Genomic DNA, 10,564 nt, shown 5'->3' with positions numbered 1-10,564 from the left:
TGCAGGATGCTAAGATGGTAGAGTCCGAGTTAGTCATTTTTCTCCAACTTAATAAGCTTTCCGTCCTATTCACCAACTCAATTCCAGACAAACTAATGCTACATAATAATCCTAAGCTACACCCCACTAAAAAGAATTTAAATAACCTTTGAAGATAAAATTCAAGCTCACATAGTTAGAATCATATGAATACACATTAACATAATATAGTTACTGCCCTACTAATAAGAAGGTCAAAAATTTCTATAGTGTTGGCACCTAACATCTAATCCTTTAAGATTTTCAAATATAAAGTCAATGAAGTTACAAAATTTTAGACTTACATGGACAATTCGAGAACGCTCACCAACAAAAGATTTTCTATTGTGATCATGTGTATGAACATTCAAATGTAATTCGTTTGGTGTTGCATCTCGATCCTTTTCAACAACCTATACAAAAATAGAATTTTAATCACTTCTTTTTAGAGATATCTCTATTACGAGAATGATTCAAGCATATGACAAAAATTGAACTATATATATAAATGAAAACAGAATAACATGAAAGTTCATTACACCTTCTCAAGTCACTAGATTAAACTAGAATGACTTCTCCCTTACTGTATGTATAGGTTAGCAATTCATATATATCCTCCACACAATTACAAGTTTTTTGTAACTGTATGTAAAGTATAGATGAAAAATGAAGAGAAAGTATGAAGGATTGCATGATTTTGAAAAATAACAAAAAGAAAGCAAGTCTACAAGCTAAGTCATTGTAATGAGGTTATAAGTCTGATTGCTTTCTTGTATTGAGATCTCAGAATGCTATACATTTCCTCTGTAAGGTTACTTTAGATAAGCGATATTCTTTTTCTTAATATTTGTATATTTCACATTTGCTAAAAAGTCCAGCTCAAGCTGATGTTAGAAGAGTGAAAAATTAAAAAGTTTAACAAGAAAAATAAATGCACAAAATACTGGAGAACTTTCTACAATAACTTACTGGTCACCTTCCTACAATGAATATTGACTTGCTTCCTAAAATTAAGTGGATATATACTTACTAAGTGGATAATAGAGATGCTAAATCTACTACTAATGTTGTAATGTTCTAATATATATATATATATATATATTATTTTTGTTTCTGCCAAAAAAAGAGAGGAAAGAACCTCTACTTTTTTTAGTATTCAACACTTTTAGCCTTTGTTTTCATTTTTGGACCAATCTCGCCTTTATCTGAATCAAGTGTAATGCTCTACAAAATTGTACTTAATTTAGATTAACAACATGCGTAATGACATAATCAAAATAGTCAAATTTATCATTGATTTAATACTTTTATTATTGATTTACTTTTACGTTAAAGTCAATATTAGAGTGTACATGAAATGAAGTCTGAAGGGAAGTATCTCTATATTTCTTGAAATTCGGCAATTTTATCCTTCATTTTATTTTTGGATCAATCTCGCCCTTATCATGAATCAAATGTAAAATTTCATATCAGTGTGTTTGGTATGAAGGAGAATGTTTTCCTAAAAATATAATTTTTTTAAGAAAAACAAGTTGGTTTATAATTTATTTTCTCATGTTTGGTTGGTGAGTGGAAAATATTTTTTAGTGTTTGATTGGTGAATGAAAAATATTTTTCAAAAAGTATCTTTTATTTTTGGCTAGAGAGTAGAAAGTATATTTTTAAAACATAGTATTTGTACCGAAAACTAACCCCGATAATCGATCCAACACCCAACCCCGACTCTCAAACCAAAACACGACCTCGACACTCGATCTGGGCCCTGATCCTGACACTCAATCTAGAATTTGACCCCTAATCTCGATATGGGACACAACATTCTAACTGGAACCCAACTCCGACCCAAGTCGGGACACGATCATGTGACCCTACCCATGACCTCACCCCAACTCCCAACTAGAGAACCGACATTCGAACTAGAATACGATCTCGACACTATTCTGATGATTGATCTCAACACCTGACTTGAGACTCATTAATTCCGGCTCTCGACCTGATATTTGACATTTGAATTGAATCTAACCCTGACATTGACATCGACACTCAACCCCAATGATTGATTCGGAGCTCAATTCCAACGCAAACTTGGAATCCGACCTCAACTCCTAACTTGGGAGCCAATTTTCGAACCTAGAATTTGATATGGACACCTTATTTAGGATCTGACACCTGAATTCAACACCCAAATCGAGACCTGATAGTTGAATTGAGACTCGACTTTGGAATCGAGATCTAATCCCCACATCTGATTTGAGATTAAATTTTTGAATTGAGATTCGACTCTAACACCCAATTAGAAACATGACTCTAACCTGAGACACGACCCTGATCCGAGACCCGATCTCGACTCTCGTTCCCAACATCCAACTCAGGATCAATTATTGTGACTATACTATTACTTTTTACATAGTTTTCATGTATATAATTTTTATTTTTAAAATTTTATGTTTGAGTGTATGGTCAAAATTAAACTGTCTGACTTTCAAATTCGAACGATGCCACATAATTGGGATAACGAAAGTAAAAAATTTCCGCACACTTCAATCTAGCCTTATTAATTATCTCTCTCGACTTTCATTGCAATATTGTAGTTTAAAATTGACATATAATTAAGGAATATTATTTATTGGTTGTTCATATGCTGTTTGGATATATGAAATATTTTTCATCAAGGTGCTAGAAAGATGTGATTTACATGGAGATTTACATGAGTATTATATTCGCAGGAATTTCTCACAGCTTTATATGCAGATATTTAAAATTCCTGAGTTCTAGAATATTTTACCTGCAAATAATATTTTTCAAAAAAATCTATGGTAAATTTGGCGTCATTTTACGCTAAAACATTATTAGGGAATTAATTATGGAAAGTAATTTGCATGTAACATTTTCATAAGTAAATTCACAAGTTGTCAAACAAAAATAAATTCATTCGTTACATTGCAGCAAAATCTCCAAGTAAAGCTACTCGCCGACTTAGTTAGGGATATTTACCTAGAAACTTTTTAGTTGAGGAATTACCTGAAATTTTAGTTCTGCGAATTTTGTTGGGGTTAACTTCATGAAAATTTATTTGGGAACTTTTGTATATGGAAGATTACATAAAAATAATGTTATTGCAGATTTAGTTGGGGATTTATTTCATAGGAATTCACCTAGAGATTTTCGTATAGGGAGATTTTATTTTTAATTTTATTTTATAACATCTTCTTAATTAAATGTATTTAAGTAACTGGATCTTTTATTCATGATCCAAATTGGTGAAATAAAAAACTCGTTCTTTCAATGGGGTGACAAATATTTCTTGCTCTCTTTGTTGATGATTTTAGTAGAAAACCTTGGGTGTAATTCTCGAAGCAAAAATCAAAAGCTTTTGTTGCAAATTTTAGGAATCACATAATTTTAATATGAAATCACAATCTATCCCTCTTTAGTTTGTAATTACATTAATCCCTTAAAAAGTAACACAAACCGGATACATAAAGAGTATTTCGGATACATTAAAAACTAGCTCGGATACATTATAAAATAAACCGGATACATAATATGTAGCTCGGATACATTAAAGAAATAAGAGATTTAGAGGTTTTTAGAAATAGAAGGAGATATTGGAAATAAGGGAAACATAGGACGTGTATTTCAATAATTTTTCCTCTAAAATTTTCAAAACACTTGTAAAAAAAGAGAGTGACTATGAAATAAATGCTTTAAGGTTCGATAGAGGAGATGAATTCACTTTAAAAAAATTAAATGACTTTGTCAGTTTCACTGAATTTATCACCTTTTAATGATACTTTATACGCAAAAGATGCACAGAAAAGAATAGGACAATTCTTAATATGCTCGATGTATGTTGAAAGATAAAAGTATGTCAAAGAAATTTTGGGCCGAGGCTATCTAATGCAGTTCATTTGAGAAACTGGTTTTTCAATAAGAAATTTTAAGGATCAAATCCCTCAAGAAGCATGAAGCAAAATAAAAGTAAGGGTCAAATACTTGAGAATCTGTGGGAGCATAGCCTATGCTCATGTGGTCAAAGGAGAGCAAAACTTGACGATCAAAATGTCAAGTATGTATTTATTGGCTGTGACACAAGTTCAAAGAGTTATACAACCCAAGAAACACCAAGATAGTGGTGAAATGTTGAGTTTGATGAAGAAGCAACATAAAATCATAGACTCAATAAAAAAGAATAAATGATTTTCTTTCTCATACTTTGAAGATGACGAAGAACACGACACTTGCACAGGATGCAATCCCACTTCTTTTACCAGCAAAATATTGCATCTCTTTCTTTTCAAGAGAGTTCAAACTAAAGGCCACAAAGAATGAGGAGCATTCTAGAGCTCTATGATGATATATACTTAAAGAAATTACTATTTTTGATTTTTTGTTATAGTGAGGTGATGAATTTTGATGAAGCTATTACAAATAAAAGGTGGAGACAAGCCATTAAGGAGAAGATCAAGTTAATAGAGAAGAACAACATTGAGAGTTAACAACTCTTTCCAAGGATCATCAAGCAATGGATATACAAGACGAAGTAAAATTCTCATGGAGAGATACAATGCAAATTTTGTGGCTAATGGTAACAAGCAATGACATGCGTAATTGATATGAGGAAGCCTATATGCACTTGTTTTCCACATGAAGATGATCAATTTTCTTATATATTTAGCAGCACAAATAAAGTGAAAAATTCATTAACTAGATGTCAAGTTGGGATTCTTGAATGGATATCTTGATGGGGAAGTCTATGTTGAGTAACTATTGAGCTTTGTAGTTAAAATCATGAAAATAAAGTGCTTTGGTTGAAGAAAGTTTTACATGAATTAAAGCAAGCTCCACATGCTTTGAATAGTCACATAAACAGGTATTTTCAAGACAATAAATTTGTTCATTGTCTCCATGAATATGCATCTTACATTAAAGTTCATATTGATATGATGGACATATTCTGCTTCTTTACCTTTATGTTGATGATCTTATTTTAACAATCAATAACTCAAGTTTGTTTGAAGCTTATAGAAAAGCTACGTTTGAGTTTGAGGTGACATACAACATAGAGCTCATGTCATATTATTTGGGCCTACCATCTTTATATAACAAGAAATCTATACAAAAGAAAATTTTGAAGAGGTTCAATGTGCTTGATTGTGGAACGAAATTTTCAAAGTTTGATGATGGTGAAAAGGAGGACTTCACCTTTTTCAAAAGTTTAATGTAAAGTCTGAGGTACTTAACCAATAGAAGGTCATATATACTCTTTGTAGTTGTAACAATAAGTTGTTTCATAGAAGTTCTTATCTTCACTCACTTGAAGGTTGTTAGAAGAATTATTTGTTACATAAAAGGTGTGATACACCTTGAGTTATTTTATTCTTCTTCTAATGACTTCAACATAGTAAAATTTCGTAATATGATTATGAGGGTGATATTGATCATAGAAAAAACACAAATAATTTTGAGTTTTTCTTGGGTGATTGTATTTTTTTTTTTTTTTGGGAGTTCAAAGAAGCAGTCAATTATTACTATCGACTTGTGATGTTGAATACGTGGCAACAACATTATGTATGTGACACTCTATTTGGCTGATAAGATTGTTAAAAGAGCATAATTTACCACAAATGAAAGCCACGATGATTGGTGTTGACAATTCACACAAGCACTTGCTACGAATCCGGTGTATCATAATCGAAGCAAATATGTAGACATAAGCTAGTACTTCATTAAATAATGCATTTCCAAAAAGGAACTAGAATTCAAGTATGTGAAATCTTAGAATTAAGGCATGGATATATTTGCAAAACCTCTCAAATTTAAGGACTTTTGAAAATTAAGATCAAATTATGGAATGAAGAAAACGATAAAAATTGAAAAAGATATTTGTAGGATCAATGAAACAAATATTAAAAACAAGGGAAGTGGCCACAAGTTGCAGCAACAAGAAGTTGTAACATGCAGTAACAAGTTATGCCACATAATTGCAATTAATATTGTAAGTTGCAGAAACCAAGTCTAATTGGTTTTGATTGGGTTGTTCATTTGGCTATAAAAGGAGACCCTCATGAGCTTCTTATTTGGTACATCAAACAAAGGAAGCAATAGAGAATACTAGAGAGTAATCCACACAGTATTTTCTATATATAGTTGGTGAGAAAATAATGTGAGAGTAATATTACATTGTGTGAATTAAAGAAGTATTTTTCTTTTGAAGATATAATAATTTCTTGACACCGGCGACAAAGTTTATTATATTGATTTGTTCAAATATTATATTTTACCATGTTAAAATATTTGGTCTCATTGTTACTATCTTGTTTTTTAAATTTAGTTTGAACTTTGGATAATATTTTTGAATGAGATAATTATTTTCCCAACACAAGCATAGGTAAACATTGATCCATGGTAAAATTCAGTCTTCTTTTTTGGATATACGAAACATCAAGTATACCTTGAATTTAAATCCAAATTAATTGTTTCTATTTTATTTTTTTGGAGCAAGACTAAACCCAACAATTGTTAATAAGAATGTTATAACAATTAAGGTGAATAAGGTTAATGGTGCTCCCATTGCGCTTAAATTCTAGATTCGCCTTCTATTAAGAATGTGCATAATTAAATATACATTCGTAATAACTGACGTTTAATATTTATATATATAATATAATTTTTTGACAAAAATTATTCACCAAATTATAATTTGCCTAAAATTACTCCACCCATGTGTCCAAGCCAATATAACTACGTGTTCAAAGAATGGAAAGAGGGATACAACGGCTAAAAAGAACAAAAAAAGAAAAGCATATAAAAAAAAATTGTTTGGTCGTTGACAGTAGACCACCTTATTGAATGAAATAAATGTACTATATAGTTTATATTTAATGCATACCTCAATCTCGCATTGCGAATATGCTCACCTGGTACTAAATTAAAATATAGTTGAAAATGTAGAATATAAATATAGGAAAAAGAATACCCCTCAATGTATTTTATAATAGAGATTTAACCTACGGTAAATAATTTTTATTCTACCATGTATATGTGTTTTAATTTATTTGTCTTACTTTATTTTTAATTCGTTGAAGAAAAATGTCTGTTTCTTTTTTATACAATTTTTTGATTTCCACTTTCCACATTACATGTTTAAAACCATTATATTTTAAAATATATATTTTGATACATTCTGCATATATTCATGTCAAGTCAAACTCAGACAAACAAACTGAAATGGTCCACAGTCAAACTCAGACAAACAAACTGAAATGGTCCACCTGTGATACAAATTGAATTTTGAGAGTTAAGCAAATTTTTCTTTGATCAGAATTTTTTTTATGTCTTTTAAATATTTGAAGTTGTTAATTATTACTCCCTCTATTTAAAATAGAATGGCCTACTTTCTTTTCTAGTATGTTTAAAAAAGAATGACAATTTCCGTTTTTTGGAAGCCACAAGATTAAAAAATATTTTGGTACATTTGACATAACTTTAATTTAGGACCATAAGATTGAAAGACATTTTGATACATTTGACATAATTTTAATTTTTAATTTAGGATGAAAAATCTTTTTTTTTTTTAAATTCCGTGTTAAGTCAAACTATGTCATTCTTTTTTAAAAATATATTTTTTACATAGTTTCAAATGTTTAAATTTTATCTAAAAGATGTAAAATTTCTATGTCCGAATTCATGAAAAAAATTTAAAAGTTTGAATCTCTAAGCATGTTAAAAAATTGGGAGAGAGAGTGTGTGACAAGTTGTTTGTCATGTTAAACTTTCATAATGTTTCCCCAACCATCATTCATTTCCTCGGTTTTCATGTCACGAGTATTGTTTTCTTTTAATCCATAATTGTTGCACCAAAGTTTGACGAGTTAAAAATGAAGTTGAACTAGTTCAAGTATGTGTTAATTACACAAGACTCCATGTTTTGCATATCTTTTGGGACAAATTAAAGTTGTGTTGGTATGCCCTACACAATACTTGAGATTTTAAAGCAGTATAAAATAAATACATCAAAAAGGACATGAAAACTCATATCAGTGTTGGAAGAAAAGGAAATGACAGGATGAACAAATAGCAGTACACATAAAAAGAAATGATCAGAAAAGAGCAAAAAAAAAAAAAAAAAAGCTTCCACCTGAAAGGAACTTATAGCTTGGCTATCTCATTCATTCTCTTGTATCCTTCATTATTCTTCCATATCTTCTTTCTTACTTCCATTTTCATCTTTATCATGAATTCGTTGATTTACAAAGTCAACAGTTGTAGTATTCAACTGTTCCCTCGTGATTTCTTTTCTTCTCTTGAGACTACTAGACTTATGCATATTCTCCCACTTCTCTTTGCATCTTCTGGCATTTCTCTGAAATCCCATTAACGACATTGAGTTACTTACTTCTTCCCAAAGTAGCCCTTTTGGAGTAGTAGCAAACTTGGATTCCAAATTAGTTCTAATCTGAATTAAGGCCTCAACTTCAGGTTGAGGCCATCGCTTCATGTTGTTATTCACTAAACTAGAATGATTTTGTTCTTCCTTGATCTTGAATGATTGAAAATTGATCTTCTGACCAGTGAGTTTTTCTAAGCAAGAAACAAGAGCAGATTCTCTACTCGAAGCTAAACTTCTTTCATGGGCTCTAGCAGCTTCTTCTTTTTGAAGCTTTGCCAATTCTCGTTCTCTCCACACTTGTTCTCTTTCTTTTCTTTCTTGATCTAATCTCTCAATCGTTTCCATGAAACTCCTTTGTAGATCCTCTTGTTGTTTCCCGAGTTTCTTCACTAAGGACTTGAAAAATCTTGACATGGATTCTCTTGCTCTCTTCCTTTTATGAACTGCTTCTACTTCTCTTCCTCCAACGGATGCACTTTCTGATCCAATATTATTATCGATTTCAACAGCCATGGCTTGATTTGAATCATTGACAGCCAATTCAGGAAAAGAGACATTGTGGTTCCTTGTGAGAACAGATTCAGATGCAATTCGATGAATATCGTCACCATAAATAGCTTCTAACTCTCCGAATAGTACCCTAGGTTTATTTTCTTCTTCTAAGCTCTTGATAATATGTTGCTGATGATGGATTTCTTCAGATCGATACATTTCTTGATCTTCATCTTGTTTGTTTCTCTCAGTTGCATTCCCATTTGAAAATTCCGCACTAAGGGGTTTCCTACAAACCCAAATTAAAATAAATAATGAATAATAGAGTAGTAGGGTCATTAATAGGGTGTACGGGAGAAGGAAATTATAATTTACATGTGATTGAGTGCAGAATAGATTACCAAAAAGGTTGTTTAATAATAGCAGAATCTTCTTGGTTTTGCCACACAGCTAAACAAGTTTGTCGAGGCTGTGTACAGTATCGCTCACTCCCACGAATCAAAGCATCTTCTTGTCCTCCTCTTATTTCACTTACAGGAAAAAATGAACCTTGCACTAATTCCGCCGTCTGAGAGTGGTCTAGCCTTATTTCTTCTTGTTGCTGCTCTAACATGGACATGGATCTGTAATGAGGATGTTGATACTGGAAAAACTGTTGAGTAATCGGTAAATTGTTGATTTGTTGGAGAAGAGGATGAGGTTGAGGGAAGTGATAGTTTGGGTTTATTGTGTAAAATGGCGAGGAAGTTGAAGCATTATTTTCCACCATTAATCTATGCTGCTCTTCCACATCTGCTGACTGTTGGTTTCTCCCAGCCATTTCATAATCTGATTGCATACCCGGCCGGCCCTTTTCTTCAGATCTTAAGCAACAACTTTACTCTAAGATTTTCGATTAGTAGAACCAAACACATACATATCAATAACCAAGAAGTAAACCCTAATAAGAAGGTAAAGATGGAGAAGTTTTTTGGGAGGAGGAGTTTGAAAGATGGGCAAAAACTGTTTTAGAGAGAGAAAAATAAAATTAAGTAGAGAACTAGATAGATATGCATATTATACTTGACAAGCACGAACTGCGGCTAAAGAGAGTTATGGGCCGGGTTACTTAGTTTTATAATATCCATGACCCGTACAATTTTTACTTCTTTTTTTGGTATTTGTACTACTACTTTCTCTTTTTTTACTTGTATTTGATTTTCCCAAGATCCAGCTCTAAATTTCTTAATTTTGATCATTTCATAATGATTCAAAATCAATACTTAGAATAATAGCGCCTCACGGACTAAAAAGATTTGTGATCACTTGTTTCTAATAGTAGAATTATTTTGCCATTAATTAATACTAAATCATAGATTTTCTTTTCTTTTCCTTTTTTGAAATATGCATCAAATAAAAAGATTGTTACTGCCTACTGGTACTTATTTTGAAAATATTTAATGCCAATGAAAAATCGTTTTGGCCAGAATGATACTTTATGTATGTTATTTTACTTTTTAAAATATTTTTAGCCTTTTAACTTTAATACCTTTTAACTAAAAAATGGAAAAAAGATCAGTGTATTTTAAAATTAAAAAAATATTATAGTTTTTTAAATTTTCTGGTCAAATTTTCTGGCAATTTAGCATTAACATATGTTGATTTTTCAGCAGTTAGTATTGT

At 31.2% G+C, this 10,564-nt stretch overlaps 1 protein-coding gene across 1 annotated transcript; it reads right to left on the bottom strand.

The window, feature by feature from the left end:
- Positions 1-8,029: 8,029 nt before the first annotated feature.
- On the bottom strand, positions 8,030-9,938 carry LOC102606198 (trihelix transcription factor GTL2-like). The gene is made up of 2 exons (XM_006366996.2): positions 9,304-9,938; positions 8,030-9,191 (listed from the first exon to the last, which is right to left on the bottom strand). The coding sequence occupies exons 1-2, from the start codon at positions 9,738-9,740 to the stop codon at positions 8,210-8,212; spliced, it is 1,419 nt and encodes a 472-aa protein (XP_006367058.2). The 5' UTR covers positions 9,741-9,938; the 3' UTR covers positions 8,030-8,209.
- Positions 9,939-10,564: the final 626 nt, after the last annotated feature.

This window comes from Solanum tuberosum, unplaced genomic scaffold (assembly GCF_000226075.1).
Source record: "Solanum tuberosum cultivar DM 1-3 516 R44 unplaced genomic scaffold, SolTub_3.0 scf00713, whole genome shotgun sequence".
Taxonomy (NCBI): domain Eukaryota; kingdom Viridiplantae; phylum Streptophyta; class Magnoliopsida; order Solanales; family Solanaceae; genus Solanum; species Solanum tuberosum.
This window is presented reverse-complemented; position numbering and strand designations above follow the sequence as displayed.

Bases quoted from the DNA above. Each gene is read 5' to 3' on its own strand.
- LOC102606198 (XM_006366996.2), bottom strand. From the start codon at position 9,740: ATGCAATCAGATTATGAAATGGCTGGGAGAAACCAACAGTCAGCAGAT. The intron at 9,192-9,303 runs GTAATCTATTCT...TTGGGTTTGTAG, and splicing joins ATTATTAAACAACCTTTTTG to GAAACCCCTTAGTGCGGAAT.